General features: G+C 37.7%; 1 protein-coding gene across 15 annotated transcripts in view; it reads left to right on the top strand.

The window, feature by feature from the left end:
• The first annotated feature begins 1334 nt into the window (after positions 1-1334).
• The window catches only part of mycbp2 (MYC binding protein 2), a 72878-nt gene continuing 48079 nt past the window's right edge, over positions 1335-26133 (top strand). For all 15 annotated transcript variants that reach the window (XM_044132717.1, XM_044132726.1, XM_044132713.1 and 12 more), the window contains exons 1-16: positions 1335-1774; positions 5012-5087; positions 13450-13665; positions 16909-17062; positions 17173-17369; positions 18321-18563; positions 18725-18796; positions 19719-19815; positions 19915-19988; positions 21512-21650; positions 21813-21889; positions 23434-23638; positions 23724-23888; positions 24000-24158; positions 24289-24493; positions 24600-24745. In XM_044132717.1, coding sequence (XP_043988652.1) covers positions 1497-1774; positions 5012-5087; positions 13450-13665; positions 16909-17062; positions 17173-17369; positions 18321-18563; positions 18725-18796; positions 19719-19815; positions 19915-19988; positions 21512-21650; positions 21813-21889; positions 23434-23638; positions 23724-23888; positions 24000-24158; positions 24289-24493; positions 24600-24745 — 2503 coding nt within the window. In that variant the 5' untranslated portion in view covers positions 1335-1496. The remainder of the gene's footprint in view (positions 1775-5011; positions 5088-13449; positions 13666-16908; positions 17063-17172; positions 17370-18320; positions 18564-18724; positions 18797-19718; positions 19816-19914; positions 19989-21511; positions 21651-21812; positions 21890-23433; positions 23639-23723; positions 23889-23999; positions 24159-24288; positions 24494-24599; positions 24746-26133) is intronic.

Raw genomic sequence — 26133 nt, 5'->3', positions numbered from 1 at the left:
AAGCATGGGATACTGAATTGACATTTGTCCAGCAGATAGTGCTGAAAAATGAGGAGTGTCCAATATTAATGGAGCCTCAAGTGCTACCACACACAGATGCATTCAGAAGATGGGTTACAACCATTTCATCCATCCATCCATTTTCTTACACCCTTATCCCATTGGGGTCTGGAGGGGTGCTGGTGTCTATCTCCAGCTGTCAACGGGTGAGAGGCAGGGGCTTGGTACATCCTGGACAGACCGCCAGTCCATCGCAATCATTTCAGTCAGTAAGTCACTCCTGAACAAAAGATAACTTCAGACATCTGGGCTAAAGAGTAACAGGACTGGACCGCTCCTCAGTGGTCCAAAGTCCTCTTTTTTGGAGGAAAGCGCATTCTGCATTTAATTTGGAAGCCAAGGTCCCAACGTTTTGAGGAAGAGAGAAGAAACACGGAGTCCAAGTTGGTGAAAGTCCAGGGTGAAGTCAGTTGGTGATGCTGGAGGAACTCAGTTACAGCTTATGTTAAAGTGAGACTTCCTGTTTGTGCACAAGCTTTATCATTTTAATGTTATTTTCTGGGGGTGCTGGACCATTTGGAGGTCAACTGAACATGCAGGAAAAAGGATTGATGGGAAGTACCGTGTGGTGTTCTAATATAGCCTATACACATTCTCTATTGAATGTACTGGTTTCAAATGGTTTTATGGAAGTGTGTGTTTCTTCTGAGTTGGGTTTTTTGTAACGATTTTAGACTTTTTTAGTAATGTTTTGTTTGATTTGTTAAAATATCAGAGTTTTTGTGTCTGATTACGCTTTTTAAAAAATTTAATGTGATATTTAAATATAAAATCTGATGTCAGAACAGTTTTATAATATTCTACTTTTCTGGGAAACTGAATTTTGGTCTTAAGCATCATCAAAATGAGTTGCACATTTTGAGCATAACTGCGAAAAAGTTTACTTTTCAATGATGATATAATTTACAGGGCTGCGTAAAAACACGAAATTATTTACACAGAGCGGTAATTTGTTAGGCAAATCGATAATAGCACAGCTCAGTTTTGTCATGAAAATATCCCAACATGCTATCGACGCAGGACTGAGTCTGGGAGGGGCGGGATGATGGAGCTAAGATGGCAGCCCTGCTGAGGGTGCTGCCTCTTCGGGGTCAAGAAATATTCAAAGAACGAATGAAACCGAAACACGGCAGCTTTATTCATGAGGACTTTCGTTTCTTCTATTCTGCTACATTTTCTTCTTGTGGCTTGAAGAGATCTGCCTTCGGGAGGAGAACGACGTGTTGACACTGCGCATCGGAACCCCGTAGCAGCACCGTCAGAAAGGCTCCTACTCTGCGTCTGTAATAACCGAGAACAGTGGATGCTAATTGCGGTTTTTTTGCAGCTCGAAGCGGACTTATGATGTGACATGTGGCGGATTTGACGTTGAGAGGCTTGCATTTAATGGCTGGATACTACCTGACTGTGTGATATATGCATTGTTCTGCTAAACGATGATGTGTGCTGCTGCGGCAGCGGCCGCCGCCGGTGGAGGGGGAATTTTGCCCTCTTTATCGCCGTCCATGGGGCTGGGTGTCAGGGTAATTTCTGGAGTGGGAGCCGATCTCACTACCATCGGTTCGGGAATGGGTTCGTGCCCGACTCTCGGAGCCCAGTCGGATTGTCGGACTCGGTACCAGCTTTTACTCTCAGGACGAGCCCTTGCGGAAAGATACAGACGGATTTATACCACTGCCATCAATGATAAAGAGCAGGGGATAAATCAGGGAAGGTAAGTGGCCAACAGAAAATGATACACGGAGCTGCTCTGTCAGTTGAAGGGATAACAGGGCTAGCGGCTGTAAGCTAACCTTAACCTAGCTAACTTTAACCCTTTCGTCGCGGTGATAAGTCGAATATTTTTAATAATTTATATTATTCTGACTTGTATTAATGTTCCGTCTTTAATATTCAAACAAGTATGCTGTGTATCCAATAATTTCCTTGCGGAGTCATCTTGTTATTTGCTAAATTTGTTTGACTTCCTTAGCTTAGGGGTACAACCCCAGCTAACGTTACGTTGCTTCACCTTTATGTGGGTACTTTTTATTCCGGGTGTTCCGGACAATGTGACTTTCATTAAGCGGTGATTCAAAACTGAATAAATTATTAAATAGAAGTGTTAGGTTCTAATGCATAGGGAATAAAAGCAGCTTTCACTCACACTAGCTAGCTAGCTAGCTGTCATTACATCAGATTGCCAGTTTGTTTTGGACAGAGGGTGACACCCTGCTGCTCGTAAACAAACTCAGCTCTAATCTTTGACGTTTTTCTTTTATTAAGCATGTTCTAAATCTTTCCAGTTTTGCTTGACAATATGCGCTGGTCAATTTAGTCGTTTAGTGTTGCCGTGTACATGCTTTTAGGCCCAACAGCGTCACTGTTAGCCAGCTTACAAACGTTTGGCATCAGCCCCTTTCTATGTTATCTAAACATGTCAGTTCTACAGAAAAGAGAGTGATAATAGTAAACATGGATATAACACTATGAATATATATATACTTCGTATCTAAACAAACCCAAATGGCAATTTGGGTTTAATCTAAACGTGTTGGCAACAAAATGAACTGATTTGTTTTTCTGTCATAATACACTTACGTCATTCTAGTCAGGTTGTTTAGTTTGATAAGATCTAACGAAATTAGATTATTTGGTTTCTGATGATCGATCAGAAACCAAATAATTAACCTGTAATTTTGGACCATAAAGTCTGACAAATAAATAAATCGTCTGGTTGTTGAATCGATATTTATTATAACTAATTGATATGCTCATAAGACGGTGCAAGAACAAATATAAATGAACATGTCATCCTGTCTAGCATTATTTATATTAGTGGATTTCTGATATTACTGGTTTTAATGGAAGGCCAGAGAGAGATTTTTTTATGGATGATGTCAATTATTCAGAGCGCAGGGGTGACTAATGGATTGTAATTGAAGCCAAAATCATGTTTTTGTTTTAACGTGGGATAATGCAGATATTTCCCTTTTTCCCCTCATTCTCATCTTCTTGTATTTTAATATACAAACCCTTTCAATAAATTGGAATATTATTGAAAAGCCCATTACAGTAAATCCATCATCAAGTGAAACACATCATGAAGATTAGTCAAACACTTGTATTTTTTTCTTAATCATGGTGATCTTCTGCTTTAAACAAATGAAAACTTGACAAGAAAGTAGGATATTAGATTACACCAATTAAAGAAGCTATTTTCAAAAACATAAATGAAAAGCATATTTATTACCTAACTAACTTTTGTTTTCAAAAGATATTTTTAATCTTTGACAACTGAGACACATTGAGAATTATTTTATTCAAATTTATTGAATATGACTGTAAATTAAAGAAAGGCAATTACTAAACAAGTGCTGGTGAGGTTTTCATGATCAAATAATTTTGAGTTATGACAGCATTTAAACGAAGCTGGGAATTGAACCAAAAACCTTCCAATTACAAAACATCTACTCTCCCCACAGAACCACAGTCGGTTGACTAATGAAGAGTACAGATTATCTGTGAAATTTACTGGCAGCTGTATTTCAAAGCCGCTAGACTATTCTGTTTATAGTCAGCTGACCAGCAGTATGCAGGAAGAAGTGGGAGGTGTCGTGAAAAGACCCATCAACTGCTTGGCCATTATTATGATAAAATATGGTGGTTTTGGAGTCAGTTTTTTTTTAAAACATTGCTGTACCTTCTGCTAAAGTTATACTTTGACCACAAGGGATGTTGCCAAAACCTGAAACGCATCCTGTGCTTAAACTCCTTAAATTCTCCTGCAGCAGCTTCCATTGATTTAATAGTCATGAAGGATGTATTTTACGACAAAGACCTGACCAGTTTGAAGAATAGTTTTTAGGCGAACATTCTTAAGGAACCTAATTTCTCTTCCAATCTCCAAAAGACCTAGAAAGGTCTGTTAAACTTTTAAAAAGAACTGAAAAAATGATTATTAAGACATAGACATTCAGACAGCTCAAGAAGTCAAAGCACTCCCCAGAACCTGAGCTGCTTGAGCGTGCTTGAAAATGGCAGTTGAGACAAAAAAGCAGTAGTCTCACTAAAGAGTACTCTCGTGGTTTTTAAAATCTTTTTAACCGCGCTAAAGCTCCACAGCGCAAATAGAAAGGCTTGAATCTGTTAAATGTGCAACAGAGCAGATGTTGTTCTCCCACTTCACTGTTCTTTTTTATCCCGTTATGTGTGGTATCAGACTCCTTTTCTAGAGTGGTGCTGTACATGCCATCAGGTTTAATTTATCTCATCTCGCCTGAAACTTTTGCACCGGAGCTAATGCAGAGAACTCGGAACTGGATTAATCCTTCAACCCCTAAAAATAAAATTTGAGTGATTTTCGTCTAAATGAGCTTACGTGCTAACTGAGCACGTGAGTGCCGTGAAAATATAAAAGACACTAGCACTGCAAGGGAGAGCATGCATTAGCACTCACATTTGGATTATATGCAGCTCCGGTTCCTTTTGTGATTTCAGTACTAAATGTCTTTTTGCTTAAAAAGACATGGATGGATCTGGTTAAAAGGAATTTAGAAAGTGGGCTGCACAGTGGCGCAGTTGGTAGAGCTGTTGCCTTGCAGCAAGAAGGTCCTGGGTTCGATTCCTGGCCCAGGGTCTTTCTGCATGGAGTTTGCATGTTCTCGCTGTGGATGCGTGTGTTCTCTCCGGCTTCCTCCCACATTCCAAAAACATGACTGTCAGGTGTGCGGGTGTGTGTGGGTGTGTGTGTGTGTGTGTGAATGGTTGTGTGTCCGGTATGTCTCTGTGTTGCCCCATGACAGACTGGCGACCTGTCCAAGGTGTACCCCTCCTCTCGCCAGGAACCCTCCCTACCCCATTAGGGACAAGGGTGAACAGAAAATGGATGGATGGAATTTAGAAAGTTTAAACAAATGCCTATAGAACGGTTCTGCTTTACATTATCCGCTTTGTTTCTGTGAACTTCCAGAGGGAAGAAGGCCTTGAGTAAGAAGAAACTGAAACGGCGACAAAAAGTCAAGTCAAAAGTCAAATCAAGAACAAAGGTAAGATATGCCAAGATGTTCTATTTTGCTTTTTTAATACCACACTTGATTTAGAAAATCATTTTTTTCTATTTTCCTTTCTGGGGGTTGTTTGCTCACAGTTCCACTGGTTTTCTTATTTGTTGTTAAGCCTCCTAGGTAGTTGAAGATGACATAATCTATAGATGTCACACAATGTTTCTTGATAAATCTTACGATTAATCCTCTCTGCTGAAGTGTCTGAACTGAGGCTGTGATTAAAGATGAGGACAGGTTTTCTGCAGATCTGTCTTTTTATGTCAGGATAATTATTTTGTCCTGGTTTTAAGCTCAGTCAGGTGCAGTTTAGCCCCTCCAAACATGAAGTTGGGGAGGTTGAATGTGGAGCACTCGGGGAGTGGCTCTGACTTGTGCATGATGGGCTGTTGCCAAGCGACCTAATGTGTTCCACATCTCCACAGCAACAGTTTCCTGCCTCCATCTCCTTCATTCGAAGGAGGATCCAGGTCTGGATAAAAGGATGCCGTTGTGTTGTTTTGATCCCAAATTATTTCAAACCTATAAGCGAGATGAATTATACTGAAGGTTGTATTTATTCTTTTCCACTGTTTCTTTAAGAGAGTAGGTCTCCAAGGAGATGTGGAAAATATGTCATGATGCTCCATTCTACAAAAAAGAATCTGTCTGATAATGTTTCAAGTTTTCTTCAAGTAAAAATACTCCTTTTAGATGATTTCTTCTTAAAATTAAGTGACAACCTCTACAGGCAGAGAAGTGAGGCTGGATATCAGGGAGGCATAAGAACTGTGGGTTGTTGTTAGATGGACAATGGGCAGTCATGTCGTATTTGTACTTGTCACGCTCACTCTTGCTCTGTCATGCCTCTGACACTGGAGCAGTCAGACAGTAGAGTGGTTTGAATTTTCTTCAGCTCCTCTTCTGCTGCTGCATTGAAACATGAAAGTAGGGCAAAGAACAAAACGAAAAAGAAAAAAAAACAAAAACACGCACGCTTGTCATTTCTATGAAGAGAATTATGTAACATCTTGTTTGTAGGCAGATGTGTGATTTGTTTTTGTTAAAATCATATCACAATTGTGTATAATTGCAGTAGTAACATGTATGATATGGTACGCTAAGCAATTTCCTCATCATGCATTTCTTGCTTGAAGTCATTATCACCATAAAACTTCTAGTTTTCTTAAGTATCTTGGAAATGTAATAATATAAATGCTTTTCATCTCTTTTTCCTTATTGTGTACATTTCCCAAAAGTCCAAACTTTTATGTTATGTGATGATTGATATTGAGCTTTGAAAACGTTTGTTTACATTTTGAATTGGAGCTTTTTCCTAGAACTTATTACTATGAATGTACTGATGAGACTTTCTTTCTTAGATGCAGATCAGAGTAATTATGATACTAAGGAAATAAGGAATGCCATGGATGTACCTGGTGGATCTAGATTTTTTTTTTCCTACCGTCTGGAATTTCAGAAGGACTGCTACAAAATACTACTGCATCAAGGCATTAAATAATTTAGTGTGCTACTGTATATTAGCATAACTTTATTATTTGTATCTCTACATATGGTTGCAGTTTATAAACTCACGCTAATCTCCAGCTGATTATGTTTTCATGCAGAGCAGTTTGCTAAAATGCCATGCTAACATTGGTTTGCTTTGTTTTTCTGTGTCTCATTGATAATTCACATATATGCAACGTAACTCAATGTGATAAATGTAGTACCAAGTCATTGTGTATGGACAAAACATACAAAAGAGGTTCTCCTGTGTTGTGCACTTCGCACTTTTCATTTGAACATTGTACAATTTAAACGACTGGTGTTTCAGCTGCTATCTGTTCTGCTTTAGTACTTTTAGACAGCACAGGTGACATCACACAGACAGACAAGGAACTGCTGAAGGCAATAGACTTTCTCTTTCTCTATTGCGAGTAAGACGCTCTTAGAAGCGTAATTGTTGCGTCTTATAAGAAGGTCTTGATCTAGACTAGGTTTGAGAATTATCACAACACTATGGGGATATGATTGTTCTAAAAGTGGTATGATTGCAATCAGGAAAACTCCTATTGTCTGGAAGAATGGGACGGTGTGTTTGGGATTGGTATAGTTTTAGTGTTTCAACTATTTCAGGCTCCCCTGTTGCAGTAAATGTAACTGCTTGTGTGCTGAAGTAAACGATTTGCTAATGAGTGCAATATATCTTAAGAGCAGCATCTGTGTTTGTGATTGTCTAACAGCATGCAGTGGTAGCTCTACTGATTAATTTTTAAATACTTTACCGATAACCAAAAACGATGATATAAATACTGCAAAGCATCGTGATGACATTTAGAGTCCTTATCTCTGGTTCCTAATCAGGACTCTGCTCTGATACTTGAGATTATTATGTGGTTTATTTCCACCAAAGCCATAATTGGTGTGTTAGTGACATGGATATGATGTCTCTAGTCATGTACACAGATATTTTAGATGTGTAGATGTGATCTTCATCCATCGTTTAACATCATTTGATGCAGACTCAAACATTACAGTAAATCTATTTTCTAACTTGTGGCTCTTAATATTTAAAGGGATTCAGCTTTCAACCAGTTAGATATGGAGCAGATCCTTGGAAAGAAGAAACAATCTTCTTTTCCGAGCTGTAGGCAGAAAGGTCTTTCCTTGAAATGGTTCAACAAGCTTAGAAGCAATATTGAACATTCTGAAAATGACGGGGGGTTTTTTTTGAGTGAAGCTAGTACATGTAATACTACTTGAGAAGCACAAACTTGAGCTTAAAGGTTAAAAAACTGACATGGTTTATTTTAACGTCATAAGGTATTATTGAATTGCTTTTTATTAGGATTTTCTCAATGAATTATACTGTAATAGTGATGTAAAGATACATTGAGCACGAGAGGAGAGACAATGCACAATGTGGAATTAAAAAGAACAAGATAAGATTTTGACAATAATTTGGAGGAAACCAAGAAGGACCTACGCTTTCACAAACACAGCGAAGGTTTTACAAGTGCAATATCAATCTATTTGTAGTTGTCATTTCAGCATTGGCGTGTACAGTGTTGCATTTGCAAAAGAGTGCAAGGGTGCCATCAGAAAAGACATGACCACGCCTCAAGTATGTTGTTAGTGGCTGAGATATTAAGCGTGTTGGACATTGTTTAATGGTAAAGACAGAAATGAGTCAGAAAAATGCGAGTTAATCATAATTAATATTAGAGCTTTATGCTATCAGCAAGCCATTCAACATGTGGCGGTGTCACTGACTGCTGCAATAACGATATGATTTGCAAATATGACAAATAAGTCATATTTGTTGCAAGTATAAATGCTTAGTGTTTTCTGCAGAAACACTTTACTCTCTAGCATTTTGATGCTGCATTAAACAATAAGCATCACCGATCACATCGCTGCCATAAAATGCCTGAATGCATCATACTTAAATAACCGTCTGATATTGTGATTGGAGTAACGACGCACCTATGAAGAATTCGCAGTATGCAGTCATATGCAATAAATTACAATGTGCGTTCTGACGAGGCCCGTTTATCAGATTAAAAATACTTTTTGAAAATAACCTTTAATCAGGTACTAAACATACTTTTCATTAAGCCCATATTTCTGTTTTTAAAATGTTTTTTTATTGGTATAGTGTAATATTTAATCTCAGTGGTCATGTTTTTATTAGCTTTAAACAGAAAATCATCCTAATTAACAGACATAACTGCTTGGACTTATATTCCAATTGTTTTGTCAATTAATTATTCTATCAATTATTTTGACGATTAATTGATTAATCAGATCAAAAAAAAATTGGCACTTTCTACAGATTTTTTTTATTTCACAGCTTCAGCCTTTTCATACAATAACTAGAAATACATTAAAATATCCAAATAAACAAAGGATTCAATTCCTTCTTTTAAAAAAACCCAAAACATTTTATTGCCTAAAATTTAATAGCACTAGTGAACGCTTGATCATTTGTGGCAAAGAATATATATCTTTCTATGGTTTTGCTTTGTTACTTCTCTGATTATGTTATTCCTTCAGCAAATTGCATGTTTTTAAGTGTGTTTACACCTGTTTACTATTAATCGATTACTAAATTAGTTGACGATTATAACAATAATCGACTCATCTCTAGTTTTGGCCCGTCCATTTGTGTTGCTTTTACATCAACAAGGCAGCAGAAATTAAGAACTTCTTCCTTTCTTACTTCAAAACAAGTCTTAAAATTAGAAACGGGACACCTGGGCCCCTTGATATTAGCACAAACCGATTCAGCAACTACAGAGCTCTTTGATTTGATTTTCCGTGTTTTACTCATGAAATAGTCCGTTACATAATTTGAATTCAGCTTACCATGTTGGCTTGCACCCCCTCTGTTTTCAATTTTCTATTAGTTTGAAATACTTCCTCGACAAAGTGTGCCGTTGGACGTCTGGCAGTGGCTTTGTAAAACTTTTAAGTGCACAGCAGTGCGGAGCACACAGAAACGCTCTGGGCAGCTTGCTGGAGTCCTGCGTTGTACTTTAGCACAGTGAGAAGAAACCCATGAGTGTGCCGTTTGGATTTGCATAACGCATAATGGGATCTTCATTTTCTTGCGTGCCTTCAGATAGGATGGATGGCTATTCGTTGGCATATTTAAACAATTAATCGTTCTCACTAATGAGTGCTGCTCCTGTGAACTTTACAAAACTCACAGATCTGCGTGGAGCTTCTGCATCCAACCCTTTGAAACACTCCCTTTTTTCAGGTAGAAAATAATTAAAGAATTCCGCTTTATTTTCTCTGTTGCACAAGTTTGACATGATTTAGTTTGCTGGCTCTGAATATCTCCACACTTTAATTCTGTTACATGAGTGCTGTACAGCCTGAGTCGCAAAAGGTTACGCTACTAATGTGGCAAAAGACCAGCTGACAGCACCGTTTGGGGAGTGTGGAGCCAGCATTCTCCTCCTCTTCAGGTTTTAGTTGATAATAAATTACCCCCCCCCACCCCCCCACCCTCAATGGATGACCTCACCTCCTGCGATCACGATGCCAGAAGCACAGCAGTGCGAGAGATCCTGGGTGGATCGATGCAGTTCTTTAGAGCTCGCCGCAGTTAAAATACTTCTCTTGGTGGGACTGGGAAAGCAGTCAGCAATTAGTAAAATTAGTAAAATCGAGTTTCTCAGTCAGCTGCAGTTTGTCTGATAATAATGATTATAGAAAACCTTTAATCTGAATAGTTATTTTAATCCAAATTTTCCCAGGTGGGTTGCCCTCCTCATTTATATTGAGAGTGAAATCAATAATAAAAAAACAACAACAAGTCTTCATATTGAAAATCTCAGTAATGGAGGAGAGTTGTCACGTTGAGCTGTTTGATGTTCATTTCAGAAGATATTCTGAAACATCAACTCTTGTCATCTATATGCTATAAATGTTAAATATATTAGGTGTTTTTTGGGAAATAAGTAATATTCAAAGCAATTCATCTCTGTGCTGGCATTTGGGTCAACTATTTGCAGATTTCTTTTCAGTAGGTGACACTGTATGGGTTTTGAAGCAAGATCAAACCGTTTAATCTGTTTACAGTCCTGACTTTGACTAGACCACTCCAGAAACCAGAATTTCTGATTCAGTCAATTATGACAATTGTCCAGGTCCTGAACCAGCAAAGAAGTTCAACATTGTCACACTAATACCACCATGTTTTTTCTCTTCCCCATCTGCTTCCTTTTACTTTCCAGATGCAATTTTGTTGCTTGACTCACACCTTTTAAAAATTCCACACCAAAGTTTTGGATCATTTTGATGTTTTGTGCCAAATGTGAAGGATCACTTTGTTCTTTTTTGGTGTGCAGGAGTTTTAACCTCTCAAGGTCCCATGGATGCCATTTTTGCCCCATGTCCTTCTTATTGTTAAATCATCACCTCTGACCTTGACTGAGACAGTTGAGGCCTGCAGTGCTTCCAGTGGTGCAACCATCTGGACTAATGGCGTCCTGGAGTAATTTTAGTAGGAAGGACCCGTAGGAAGCATGATCTCTTCAGTCTTTTCTTATTTTGTGTATAGTGGCTCTCACTATTTCTTGAAAACACAAAACCTTAGAAAGGTCGGATGTTTTTCAAGACTGATGGATCTCAAGGACTTTATTTTTCATGAGTAATTTCAATTTCTTTTTTAAGATCAAATCGTGATTTTTAAGATTGCCAGACAGGTTCTATGTTTTATTTCTTTATTCAATGAGGCAATAATCAGCATTGAATATCGCTAATTATACATGAAATATTTTTCTGAGTACGGTGTATATAAATTAAGGGTCAGTTTTATTGCGTAGCCTTCAACAATGGAGTATAAAATAGCAGAAGGCAGCCTTCGAATTGTTTGGATTAGTTGCTCTATGGTCAAAATTGGCTTTAAGACAAACTAACAGATTTTTTTTTCAGCATTAAAGCAAACTTAATAAATCAGTTAAACTCAGTGATCTATACCACCATTTCTTGGAAAAAAAACTGTCCAGTCTAAATTTTACAGCATCTTATAATTTCTTCTGTAGCCAATTTCCAAATCTTTTATTTTTCTTATTGTAGGGAAATAAGTTATAGAATTGGCTAAATGTTTATTTCTGTAACACTATTCACTAGTAGTAAGAAGGTACTGCTGACGATACTCACGTTAACAGACAAAATGATCTAAATTGTTTAATTTTATTAAACTATGGAACTATATTCCTTCCTGTCCCTTTAGCCTTCTCTAACATGACATCGCTGTTGCCAAACAAAAAGACTGCGGCCACACGCTGCGGTGACTCACACCCAATCTGTTGCTCACTGAACAATAAATGTCACAATGCCAAATTCTGTACAGCCTATCATACCTTACTATTTGCAAAAGAGTATCAAAAAAAAATGAGCTTTTCCCTGTGATTTCATTGGACCCGTGTGATCCTTTCTGATGGTAAGAGATCTATGTTCTGGGCCTTCAGTAAATTATTGGCACCCTTGGCAAATATTTACACAAAGCCTTAAATTAGCCTTTTATTGACCTTTTTTTTTAAGCTCACCCTCTTTACTGTTTGCAGTGGCAAGACAAACGTGGTTCCTCACTCAACTTTGCTACAGTTAGTTGTTTAACTTTATTTGGCACAGTTGATTGGTTGTGAGATATTTAAATGGCAGTTACTTCAGTTATGATAGACTCTTGCCAAATGAATAAATTTATTCCAGCTGTGTCCTGGATTTTTCTCAAATGTGCAGGTTTGCGAGGTTTTACTGCTAGCTAATTAAAAAACAACAACTATTATTTACTAGATGTGCAAATTTTTGAGTAGAGTGCCACATTACTGATAGATTACTAATAATGTAGCCAACTGGCTCTACATTATAGAGAACATTGAATACTTCATCCACAGATCACTTGAGGATATTTCTGGTTGTTTACAACATGGTGGTTAGGTTTGCTAGAAATAAAAACTCTGCTATCTTAAGGAATCCTAGTTTAACATTGAGAGTATCTGGTAAGTTCTGTTCAGCTGATGCTGACAGAGCTTGCCCATTATGTTCATATAGATTGTCCTGTCTGTCCTGAGTAGACAATTACATAGTGATGGCTTTGTGTAAATAATTTGAAGTCTCTTTGGTCGACGTACGTTTTAGACATACAGATGTTTTGTAGTTAGAGATTATATATAATGTTCACCTTATATATAGGAGTTCTTACATGTCTATTTTTGAGATGGAAGTTGAAAAATATGTTGGTAACAATTTATTTTATTGGGTGTGCATAAGACTGACACCATACTGTCATAAACATGACAGAACATCTGTTATGAACCCGAAGGAGTCTTTGAGTATCTGACTGTTATCATGAAGTGTCATTTGGTAAATAATGACACTTTAAATGCAAAGTTGCTCCAAAAGTTGCATTGAGAGTTCCAAATTTGTATTAAAGTGGCATTATTTTTGAAAATGCTGCAAAGTTGTCACTTCTAATGGACTTTCAATGTAACTCTTAGAGCAACTTTGCATTAAAAGTGTCATTATTTACCGAATGACACTTCATGATAATGGTCATAGACATTCATTAAGACTCCTTTGTGTTTTTGATAGTGTCATGTCAGTCTTATGCACGCCTCATCAAATAAAGTGTTACCAATATGTTTGGTTTGGAGGAGGAATTCATCGCTTCTTTCAGCAATGAAGAAACAAGAATAAAAGTTGGGATTTCTATTTAATTGCCATTGTGGAAATGTTTTTTTTTTTGTTTGTTTTGTTTCCTTTCAGTGTTTATGTACTTGTGAATGCACTAATTGAGAACATAGTGACCAAGTAAAGTATCTTTGTTGTTTGTTTTTTACTTCCACAGGCCGAGAGTCTAGATGGAGCTCTTTTCGTGCCAGACATCAAACTACACAGTAACCCCTCTGCGTTTAATGTCTACTGCAATGTGCGACACTGTGTTCTGGACTGGCAGCAGAAGGAGGCCTCCCTAGCTCTGGCCTCCAGGACCTCGGCGCAGAGCGGCGACTCGGACAGCGAGGAGGAGGAAGAGTACCGTGAGCCGGCGGTAAAGCTGCCAAAGGTATGAACCAAGAAGGAGTTTTTTTTGTTGTTGTTGTTTGTGGCATTTTTGTAGTGGTGTCATTGCTTTGTGTCTTGGCAGAGACAAATGTAGTTTTGATGAGCTTTTGATGGCTCTAATTGTGCAAATTCAACTTTTTTTTCCTTTACCTCTAAACTTTGCAATTTTGTTGATATTACCAGGTATACTTTTAAGCACTGATCAAAGAATAATTTTTTGGGCTACAACTTTTTCCCTTGGTTTAGAACAGAGTCAACCTGTCGACTTTTGACATGTTGCTATGGCAGTGGCGTAATTAAATTATGACCCTGGTGCCTGGGTAATTGCCTAGCCACTGCCATTTACTGCCATTTACTGTAACAAGATGGAATATTTCCTTATGTGAGACAGCATGGCTAGAGGTGATCTTGTTTTTGTTTTTATGCGGTTATCAGAACTCAGGAATAGAGCAGCTGTTTGGAGACTAAGGGTCTTTAATGTTTGTTTACAGCTATTGCAGGGCCAATAAGGTGGTAAACGTAGCCTCTCAACCAAACTGTCTACACAATTATCTACCAATTATTCACTGGTGGGAAAAAAATGGGCTTGGTGCTTGACAGATGTCGTGCACTGACAACCGAAAAAATAAGTAAAAAGATGTTTTCCGTATGTGGAAATTGGGTTAGAAATATAACTTAATGTTTTAATCTTTGAAAACAATATAGCATCAAACTTTTTTAATATATATATTTTTATTTGTTTTGACATTTTCTGCATTTCACTCTCATTGTCCCCAGTCCCCGATGGTTTGTAAGTGCTGTTGATAAAGGAACAGGCAGACTTATTCATGCTTATTGTGGCTTGAGTTGTAGTTACCAGAAATCTAGCATGTGTAAATTACAGTCTGCTGATTCTTAACATGCCACTTTGTTGTTGTGCTGTTTTTACGTACATGCAGTGTGAGCTTAAATATGGGTGCAGGCTTTGGACTCACAAATGCAGAACTGGACTAACATTTTGTTAATACAATCGCTCCTGAATGTGCCCCTGAAAAGTAAATGTTAATCATCTCCCATTGTGCGGTACCCATTAAAAAGTTTTTGTTTGTTCCTTTTTCGGAAGTCATCTTTCATTCACTCTTTTTTTGCTTGAACAAGATTGCGTCTTGAGTGGATAACTGCATCAGAGATGGAAACCCAATAATCCCTTTCTTTAGTGACTCACTTCACCTCTTTCTGTTTGTACTGCACACTGACGATGCTAACAGATCATCATCTGCAAAGAGCAAAGATGAGACCAGTCAACAAGGTCCATAAAAACCTGTTGACTGGAAAACCAGTGCCACCCAAACCCTCCTCAGCTCAGATATTCCAGCACAGGATGGAGGCCACTCTGCTTCTCCTGAATCTGACCCACTTTATAATTAAAACTGCTACTGAAGCAGTGTTTACCATGTAAATATTCCACAGCAATGTAGATTCTTTCACTGTGGATTATGATAAAGAGATGTAAGTCTTCATGCTTACATAATCTCTGAGCCAAACTTTTTGATGATACGATACTTTTTAGGATTTAGTTTTAATTCCATCCTGTTCCAACTGTTGCAAATATGTGTTGGCAATGCTAACAACATGAATGTGTTGAGAAAACAATCTTTGAAATATGTTTTTAAAATAAATCCAGAAGTTATCATGGAATCTGTCCAATTTGTCTTTTTTTATTGGACTTTTATGCAATAAAGCTTACTTTTTAGTAAGAGAAGAAGAGGTCTCCAGTGGTATCGCAGCATTATTTGGTTGTCTAACAAGCCTGGCTAAAAAAGATGGGAAAGGACATCTGTTTCTGGGCCAAACTCTTCCACATATCCAATTAACATAAACATCCAATTTCAGCTAACATTCCTCCCAATGGATATTTAACCTTCTATGGTACGCGTAATGATGCAAGTTGGACAAAAAAATCTTTGGGATGTTTTTTTTTAAACCAAGTAAACATAATAAAGACAAATTAAAAAATATATTATTTTTTCATTTATTTTGACAACACTGTACCATAGTGGAAATTAATGAAAACGAGAGTTTGGCTTATTATTGTAAAAACCTTTATTTAAATCTAACAGGTGTCCAGTAGCAATAATAGTAAACAGTGAAAATCATTTGAAAGCTAAAAACAATTAAATTTATTGGCATATTTCATTGATACAATGGTTTTCATTTGATTTGAGTGTCCTGGTCCTGCCGTCTTTGCCTTACTGCTCGTGGAAGCTGATGAAGCAGTTACTCTCAGCTTCCAGTGAAGATGTGAACCTAGAAAACAAACAAATTCAGTTTGTTTAGTATGTTATGAACATGCCAGTTTAATGCAACACACAAGAAATAATTGCACGTTCACCCTCATTGTTGGCTCAAAGTCCTCATCATCCTCACTGTCTCATTGCAAAGTTGCAAGCTGCTCATTTTCTTCAACACTAATTCCTAATGCATCATCACTACCATAAAAAGGAACAGCTAGATTGGTTTTCTTCCTAAGAATCTATAAAATGCTGTTGCATTAATGATGTAAATGGAAGAAAGAGTATCAAATATAGTCATATGCAATATGGAAAGGACTCCCAAAATGCATGATTATAGCAGACTCTAGAAGATCAATTTGCCAGGCTAGCAATACAATGGCAACCTTAATGGTACAGTGTTGCCTTACGGCAACATCAACATGTTAACAGTTTATCATTATTAAATGATCATATACAGCACAATGAATCACAGAATAGTGACCTTACCTCATTTATTGTTGAGTATGTATTTTTTTTCCCGGTCACAAAATGTCATAAAAATACTTTTTTTTTTAAATAATTTCTTAGGAGTCAAATGGTGAGCCCCCTCCCTGTGAAGAGGTCTGTAGAAAAGGGTGTCAAAGTTCCCTCCATAAAATTATGTGACAAATTTAAACACTGTTATTGCTTTTCTTAGGGTCTCATCTCTCTTTCAGTGCAGTACATTGTAAAATTGGAGGTACTGTATGTGTGTTGAAGGGCTTCAAGTGATTTGTTGCCAAGTGGCAACCTTATTTATACAATAGAGGGTTAAGCTGACCCAAGTAAGTATGCATACTATAAGAGATTGAGCAGAGCAGGATTCCAATCCTTTGTTAATCCACCCTTTGCAATAAAATATGTAGAACAACAAAACATTTTGTGTGAGCAAAATGTACAATATCTTTCCTCACTGACCCTTTACACAAACCTGCTTCCTTCCTCATCTGCAGATCATCGGCATCGGCCTGTGTGGGGTTTTTGAGCTGATTAAAGAGACTCGGTTCTCTCACCCGTTACTGTGCCTGCGCAGCCTGCAGGCTTTGTTGGACATGCTGCAGGGACAACAGCCAGAGGGTTTTCAGACGGAGCCTCCTGATGTGTTAGGTAAACTTCTACTTGCACTTGCCTTTCTATCATGGTAATTGCTTAAAATTCTATTCTGTTTTCCAAATATCTAAGTCCTCCACGATTTTTTATTTTTGCTTTGTTTTTAGAGTCTCTTTTCCAGCTGCTGTTGGAGACCACGGTCCGGAGCACAGGGCCCAACGACCCAACTGGACAGGACATCACCGCTCTGTCTTGTGCATGCCTTTTCAGCCTTGTGGTCGCTTGGGGAGATACAGGCAAAATCCTGCAGGCTGTTTCTGCCATTCTCACAAATAATGGTAGCCATGCCTGTCAGACTATACAGGTAATTAACCACTAAGCTTACTTTAACAGGTTCAAATTAGCAGGTAGTCTGACAGATCAGCCTTATCCTCAAAATTATACAACATCCATCTTAAATGTTTTGGATAATTTTTGCCAATCTCCCATTGAGTGACTCCAATAGTGATTATCTACCTGCAGGAGGTATCTCAGAGCTATTTTGTTCTAATTAGAGGTCATTACCTGTCATATTTAATAAGAAGACACCTAGTCCCAAATGGAAAGAAAAAAACATGGATAAAAATTGGGTGTAGCATAAAGTTTTCTTTTTTTCTTCAGTCCATTCTGGGCTGCATAACATAACTTTAGCTGCCTTTGTCCATTTCCTCTGTGCACAGATGCTCAGAGCCATGTCTGGACAGCTGAAATTGAGTTTTGTAAAATGTCAAGCTGCTCTGATTCTCCTTTTTAATCATGTTACTCTGCTTGAATTCCTCTGTCGGTTAGCTAATCTTCTTTTTGCGTCTGCCTTTCAGCTTCTGCATCCTCTTTCTCTTGTTTTGTTTCGGCCTAAAAGGAAAAAAAAACAAAACAAAAAAACGCTTCAGATGTATGTAGAAAGAACTCTATACGTGTTCAAGTATAGAGTTCACCGGACCTCAAGACTCTCAAATTTTATCTCATGCTAATAAATACGCTTATATTTTATGTATTGCCTGAATTGTGAATCATCACAATGTCAGAGTGGTGCAAAGTGTGCTGCTTGGTTGTGCGTGGGTAAACATTTGTGAGATCAGTGGCATTTGTAGTCACTTTCATGGTAATGGTGTCAGTTTGTGTGTTGTGTGAAAATGCATTTAGACAGAAACGTAAACATACAGTTTATAAAACATTAGAACAATTTGCCTCAGAACTGCTGCAAATGTAAATATCAGGGAGTTCCACCTTTTGTCTAATCAGAGGTTTACTTCCTTGTCTTGTTCAATCAAACCAGGTCCCCACCATATTGAATGCACTACAGCGAAGTGTCCAGGCTGTCCTTGTGGGGAAAATCCAAATCCAGGACTGGTTTGGAAATGGCATTAAACGTGCTGCACTGATGAACAAATGGGTCCTAAAGGAAGTGTCCATCGATGAAGATGAGCGCTGTCTTCTACAAACTGATGGTTCTTTCCTGTATTTGCTCTGCAAGGATGGACTCTACAAAGCTGGATCTGGATATAGTGGTACTGTCAGGGTATGTGACTCTTCAAGTTTTGCTTTTGACTAGTTGTTTGAAACATAAGACAAGAGGTTAGAGAGGCCCACAGCATGTAACTTCAGCAACCTAGGAAAAAAATTACATTCAACAAACCATTAATGGAGGTTGTCAACTTACCGAAGCTCAATTCCGCACAGGGACACGTCTACAACTCCACATCTCGAATCAGGAATCGAAAGGAGAAAAGGTCATGGCTTGGCTTTGCTCAGGTAACTAGTGCAGACTCTGTTTTGCATAAGAAATGTTTGAAAAACATTTAATATGATAAATTTTGCTGTGAAGTACCAAATATCAAGTTGTTCAGATCTTTCAAGTCATGGCTTAAAATGTTTTTTTTCTATTCATTTTTATTTTTTTAAATCTCTATGGAGAAATTTCTTTTACTGTTTGAAAGCTAATTAGCTAAGTAGCTTTTCTCTACTTAAAGCAAGAAAATCCATTGAGACATTTTCCTATTATTATGGGAAAATATTTTAGCTTATTTTCTCTTAAGCTAACATTAGCATAATAGCTAATACTGCAAAGTACTTTCTATGAGGATATTGGCTATTGGTCGCTAAAGTCAGCTAACATGATGATTTTAGCATGTTAGCTGGCTTTGTCCAATGCTAGTGCCACTTTTAGCACTTGAACTATTGTTGGGTAATTTCAGGCTAACCTGCAAGCTATTGATTATTTTTTGAGGCATTCATTATGATTTCAAAATTGTAAGCTTATTTTTTTGTTGCATTACCTACTTTTGGGATAACGCTTCTATTTTTGCGGCTGCCACTTAAAGTCCAGCAATTCTTTCTGTTTCAGTTTAGCTTTTTTAGGAGAGCAGTCCACCCATTCAATTTATGGCATTCACACAGTACCTGTAGAGTTAATGCAATTTAAAAAATAAATAAATAAATAAAAAGTTTTTTATTTTTTTTCTCTAGTTTGACAATAATGTCACATTTTGAGGGAACCAGTGTCCCCTGCTGTTGAATACAATAAATATTTGTTATTTAACAATATCAAATATCAAGCAATCTGTTTTTAAGAAGATCCTAAATACTTAAAATAATACTTAAAACCCTGAAAGTCCTGTTAAGAAGAGTCGGCTGTAATTTCAGATGAGTAATAGTGTCTGTGTTGTGTCCTCAGGGGTACTTGTTGTATCGGGACACAAGTAACCACAGTATGTCGGCTATCAAGATCAACCCTGAGACCCTGGAACATGAGGGGGTGGTCACCATGCCAGGTACAAAGGAAAAACATTTACATGCTTTCATCCATGTGCTGTTAAATTAGGCCAACATTAACTTAAGCAACACTATATTCATGTTGTCTCTTGCTGCAGGTCAGCATTCAGATGGACAAAACATCATATTCACAGATGGAGAGTACATTAACCAAATAGCAGCCTGCAAAGATGTAAGTTTTCTTAGGTTTTTGTTCTTCTTACATTGTATCTACTATAATAGCAAAATATTTCAAGCTTTCCACATCTTTCGGAAGAAGGCTTAAAGCTACATTTATAAGAGTCCCTAACGTTTTATTACTAATCCTGGAAAGAAAACTCAAGCAGCTTTGTTAAAAGAGATTTAAACATTATGATGGAAGATTTTTAGCAGTTTCAAATTTTAAACTTTAAAAAAAGAAGAAAACTAAATCTTGTTATACTTTGATACCACTACCAACCCATGGCTACCATTTACTAGATTCTACCAGCTAAACTTAAGGTGACAATAAAAATTGAATTGCATTCAGACTATATTTCAACTGAGAATATTCTTAGATAATACATTAATGTAAATGGACTTCAAATAGTATTTTTCTTAGTCAAACTGAGGTTAGTTGCCTCTCTTTATACTCTATGTATAGCACATGTTTCTCTCCCTGAAATCCTCCGTTGATCATCAGCTGTGCCACAGAGAGGCCTCTTATTGTATCCCTTCATCTAGATGAGAGTGGGCGTGGCAGCTGCAGCCCCACATGTGTGTACTCTCCAGAGAGCTTAACCTCTCTAGCGAAAGCACTTTGTAATGGGAGTGGGGGCAGGGTAATATGTGAAATCCATACATCCACTGTAAGAAGAAGCCTTTTTCCCAGCTAATTGTATGGATGGGGTACTGTTTGGAGGGGAGGAGTTTGTCTGCATTTGTCAGTACAAAAGCTGCACGGACCACTTAGAGTTAATTGATTGGATGAATGTCCAATACATGACTGTGATCATTGCCATGCTGAGTTATAGTTTCTGTTCACTTGAAGTCGATTCTTATTTTCTGCTCTGTAAATAGTTGCTTTTGTCTACATTTTCTTTACTGCCTCACTTGTGTCTCTGGCAGATATATCATTTTACAGGCATAGAGCTGAGTCAAGTAGGATTTAAGTCAAGGTGCTTTGATCTCTTAGAAATAATTTTAATAAAAAAAAAAAACTGTGCATATATTTGTAATCTAAACCACAAGTTCATTATGTTGACCCAGATTTTCTGCAGCTAATAGAAACGTGTTCTAATCCCTCGAATCTGTCCATATTTTGGCATATTACAACCACAGATGTATCCATGTATTTCTTTGGGATATTTTGTGACCAACACAAAGTTGCCCACAACTGTGAAGTGAAAAGATCTTTTCAAGATCTGTTGCAAACAAAAATCTGGAAAGTGTGGCATGCCTTTGTAAGCTGTTCAATTTAAAGAGGACAAGAAATATGTGACAGAAAGTTCTCATTTCAGATAAATCCAGATGCGATTCATCCGAAACAAATTTTTGTAAATGCAAGATGCCGTTTGCATCGAAAACTGAACTTATTGATCGTTTAAATGGTTGCAACTGGGTAAACAACGTTCAGTGACAGTGTTTATGTTTAATATGCCTTAAATGCCAAACTGTAACAGTTTTGTCTTGTGAAGTCAAACAACGTTTCCCCATGTGATGCTCTCACTCCTGCAGGACGGTTTTGTTGTGCGGATCTACACCATGAGTTCAGACCCGGCTCTGCAGCAGGAGCTGCAGCTGAAGCTGGCGAGGAAATGCCTGCACGCCTGTGGCATCTCTCTCTTCGACCTTGAAAAGGATCTACACATCATCAGTAAGTGATACAAAATGGGTCTGTGGGACTTTACAGCTCCAACAAGTACTCAGTTGTTGTAGGGGTGTGTGATAGGCTGGAAAATTTTTTTTTTTTATTTTTTTTATTTATTCTCTCCTGCAGGATGTTTTTTTTGTTATCAGTCATCTGTTTTTCTCTCAGGCACTGGCTTTGATGAAGAGGCAGCATTGCTTGGAGCTGGCAGGGAGTTTGCTCTGATGAAAACTGCTTCTGGAAAGGTGAGCAGTCGGGTGTCTGAACATTTAAGAGGAATGAAAGTTAGCGCAGCGTCAACAGCTAAGCTTTTATCTTGATAAGGGTAGGCCAAACTCTCTGCCTCAAAATATTTTATGCAAGTAATTCCAGTGCACTTTCCCCCCACTTTACAGATACTATTAATAACCATCTAAATAACATATACTTGGCACATGGAAGCTGTATTAATTGAGCTAGGAATAAATTTTTTCAGAGGCTCTTTTTCTAATTAAGCCTTGTAGCATGTTTTTAGAAAGATTGAAGATCCTGTAGGTGAAACTGCACCATGTGTACGATAGCTCCTTTTCTTTGGAGCACATTCAGTGAGTACTAAGTTGAAGTAAATAATTTACATATTTTGAAAGTGTCTCATCTTGATGACTACGCTTACTATGTAGGTGGTTTTGGGTGTGTTGGAGGGTGTGGTTGGTTGTACGTTGAGTCTAGGTGTGGTGCAGTGTGCCTGTTTTGCAGATAGCAGCTCATGTTAGGAACATGCTGCACATTTTATGTGCCTGATTTCAAAGCATTTTATCTGCACTTCCCCCTCCCCCACACCATCTTTGTTATGTCTTCAGTATTTATAATAGTCATTGCCTAGCTGCACATTCAGAGGTTTAAACTGAATTAATTTACATACATTTTTCAATACATAAGCAGTATGAACTAAATTAATTAGATGGCATCTCACTCATATTTTTTAATGAAATAAAAGAAGATTATTTTTTAACAATAGATTAAAAAAAATCTATTATGATGCAACACATTAGTTAGCATCTGGATTACTGTCGTCTAGCAAAACAGCATGATCTTTAATTTGTTATTTGTTTTATTCTCTCCTGTTCACTCTACTAACATAAAGTAGATGGCATAATAATAAATTATTATAATAATAATAATTTAGAATCAATTATAAATAATACATTTTTAGTAAAAAATTTATCCAAATTATTATTGTGAATACGTATATGAATGCCATTCACATATTTTTCTATTTTCTATTTTAGAGTATAACTACTTTCTGAGATTGATAAATAATAGTGACTTTTTATTAGAAAATTGATCGTTTTTAGCATATGAGCTTTAATTTTGGCCACTTTTAAAGAACTGAAGCATTGGTGTTCCTCATAAATGATGTCAGCTAACATAATTGTCACACACCTAAATTAACGTTTCCATGCTGTTACTTTGCCAATAGTTACCTGAGCGATGAATAAAGAGCAAAGTGAGGCATACGACTAAGCTTGCAGCTTTAGTCCTTTTCTTTATTGTTCTTGCAAATCTGCATCTGGTCTCACTCCCTGCATGCAGCAGGCTCTAGTGAGTTGCCAACCAAAACAAAAAAAATGATTTCAGACTATCAACCCTTTAACAGTTTTTGAATTTCTTTTGTTGTTGTTGAGGTTGGAACTCTACCATATTGTGTGGGAAAATTCTCTTTCTAAAATAGTTTAAACTTAATTTTAACTATATTCAACAAGCATAGTCAGCAGTTCTGCAACAATCTTCCAACATGTCCTTTTCTCAGATCTACTACACAGGAAAGTACCAGAGCCTTGGTATTAAGCAGGGCGGCCCATCAGCCGGTAAATGGGTGGAGCTGCCCATCACAAAGTCTCCGAAGATCATTCAGTTCTCTGTCGGCCATGATGGCTCCCACGCCCTTCTAGTGGCTGAAGACGGGAGCGTTTTCTTCACTGGCTCAGCCAGCAAGGGAGAGGACGGGGAATCCAGTAGGACATATTCCCAACTGCATTCAAACATTCGTAAAGTAACATTGGGTGTTGATGTAAGCAGACGTGTTATTTCCCGTTGCAGCTAAAAGTCGCAGGCAGCCCAAGCCGTACAAACCCAAGAAGATGATAAAACTGGAGACAAAGACAGCTGTGTGTACTGCTTGCAATAACGGCAGCAGCAGCATCGTCACAAAGGATGGAGAGCTTTATATGTTTGGCAAAGATGCCATTTACAGTGACAGCACCTGTAAGTTGACAGGAGTATTTCAGCTTTTCTTTTAAGAACAAGTTTGACACTTGCTTGAACAAGATTTCTTGTGTTTTTGTTTTGTCATAATCATTTCTTGTCTCTCCACAGGCCAAGTGACAGATCTTAAAGGCCATTTTGTAACTCAGGTTGCCATGGGGAAGGCTCATACGTGTGTTCTCACTAAGAACGGAGAAGTGTGGACATTTGGGGTTAATAATAAGGGCCAGTGTGGCAGAGACACTGGAGCCATGAGCCAGGCAGGGAAAGGTGAGGAAATGGACGGCAGACTAAACCAATAGCCATTAAAGTACACACCCGCGATTCTAATAGACTAACATTAGCACTGCGATGTCCTCAGACTAATTTATTGTTCTGGTGGTGCTCGTGTTTATTGTAGCATTTGGCGTTGAGAGCATGGCCACAGCCATGGATGAAGACTTGGAGGACGAGCTGGAGGACAAGGAAGAGAAGAGCATGATGTGTCAGCCGGGCATGCACAAGTGGAAGCTGGACCAGTGCATGGTTTGCACTGTGTGTGGAGACTGCACCGGCTACGGTGCCAGTTGTGTCAGCAGTGGGCGGCCAGACAGAGTACCAGGAGGGTGAGCTGGCGATGGAATAAGAACCGGTTTATGTGCAGTGCGTTTAAGGTTATTAATTGTAATGTAATAAATTATCTTTATCTGTTTGTGTTTGTCTCTGGGCTAGTATCTGTGGTTGTGGGTCTGGAGAGTCTGGCTGCTCAGCGTGTGGTTGTTGTAAGGCCTGCGCCAGGGAGCTGGACGGTCAGGAAGCCCGGCAGCGGGGGATCTTTGATGCTGTGAAGGAGATGATTCCACTAGATCTGCTGCTAGGTATTTCACCACTTGTGTCTTATCACTTTAAGCCTCATTTTAATTAAGCATGCAAACAGACAAAGTATAAGCATGGATGTTTGCAAGTGCCTTCCGTCTTGCGTCATGTTCAGAGGCCGAATGCATTCTAGTCAAAAGAAAAAAAAACTAAAATTTTTTTAAATTGTTGCCAAATTATCCTGATATTCATGCCATATCATCACATACGACTCAAACATTTTGCCACACCTCTACAAAAGTAAAATTAAACAATTTTTTTCTTTTTTAGAGAAATCTGAATGTAATGCAAAAAATATAAATTAAAATATTAAAAAGTCCTCTGTCCAGTTGTCTTATATAATACAACTTAATTTATGTGCTTGTACAAGTGTGTTTTTGGGAGGATAGAGTTTATCTTGATGTTTTGCAGAAGAAAACTCACAAATGGAAAAACTCACCTGGATTTGCTATTTTTATAAAAAGTGACTTTAATTTACTAAAGTAATTAGCCTCGAAATATTTTTAAGTAAACTGTTCTTCTCGTTCTTGCATTTTCACACTTATTTTTCACTTTTTTTCCCTTTTTTTTTCTTTGTGCATAAATGGTTTGCAGCGGACTCAGCACTCGTCTTGTTTGTGTCTCACATAAATCCAGGATCATATGCATGTCACAGTCTTAAGCACAATTGTTGCTTAAGACTGTTTTGGTGTAACAGCGTCAATAAACAACGTTAGACGTTAAAACGTCTAGCGTTTTAAAATTGATTGGGAAAAGAAAATTACTGTCTAAATTAGAGCAATATACAAAAGCTTTGACTCGTCGCTTGTTCAATGAATTTTTACAGTTTGTTTACAGCTGTCTTAGCAGTGTTTTTCAGGCCTGTCATTTCTTTTGTTAAATTTGTTAAAAAAAATAAAATAAAACAAAGTGTGACACATCAAGACATTCCTAAAGTAAAACAGACAAAAAGAGAACTTGCTCTACCTCCCAATTTCAGTCCAGCCTTTGTTATTCTTTCGGACATTTTCCTAAGGGTATCAGTTTCAGATGCTGATCATTTGTTGTAGATCCAGTGTGTTTTAAGGGCCAGTTCTGTTTATTTTATCTGCTACTTGTCCACTATTTCCATTGTGTGCAGACAAAGAGGAAGCATTGAGCAAAGAACTAATCAGAAATGTAAAGAAAAGAAAGAATTTTGAGACTTTGGCTGAAATGTACTTTAAAGGTTTTCTGCTTTAAAGCAAAATTTAAATAAATTACCAAGCCTTTTGCATAGTGCTGTACATGCGTGTGTGAGTGGTGTGTTTGAGCTCTTCATGAACACTTGCCTTCACACACACAAAAGCATCCCCAGACCTTGAACCTTTTAACTTTTTATCACATTGCAGTGACAAACTTTGCTGTATTT

This window comes from Gambusia affinis, linkage group LG11, assembly GCF_019740435.1.
Source record: "Gambusia affinis linkage group LG11, SWU_Gaff_1.0, whole genome shotgun sequence".
Classification (NCBI taxonomy): Eukaryota; Metazoa; Chordata; class Actinopteri; order Cyprinodontiformes; family Poeciliidae; genus Gambusia; species Gambusia affinis.
This window is presented reverse-complemented; position numbering and strand designations above follow the sequence as displayed.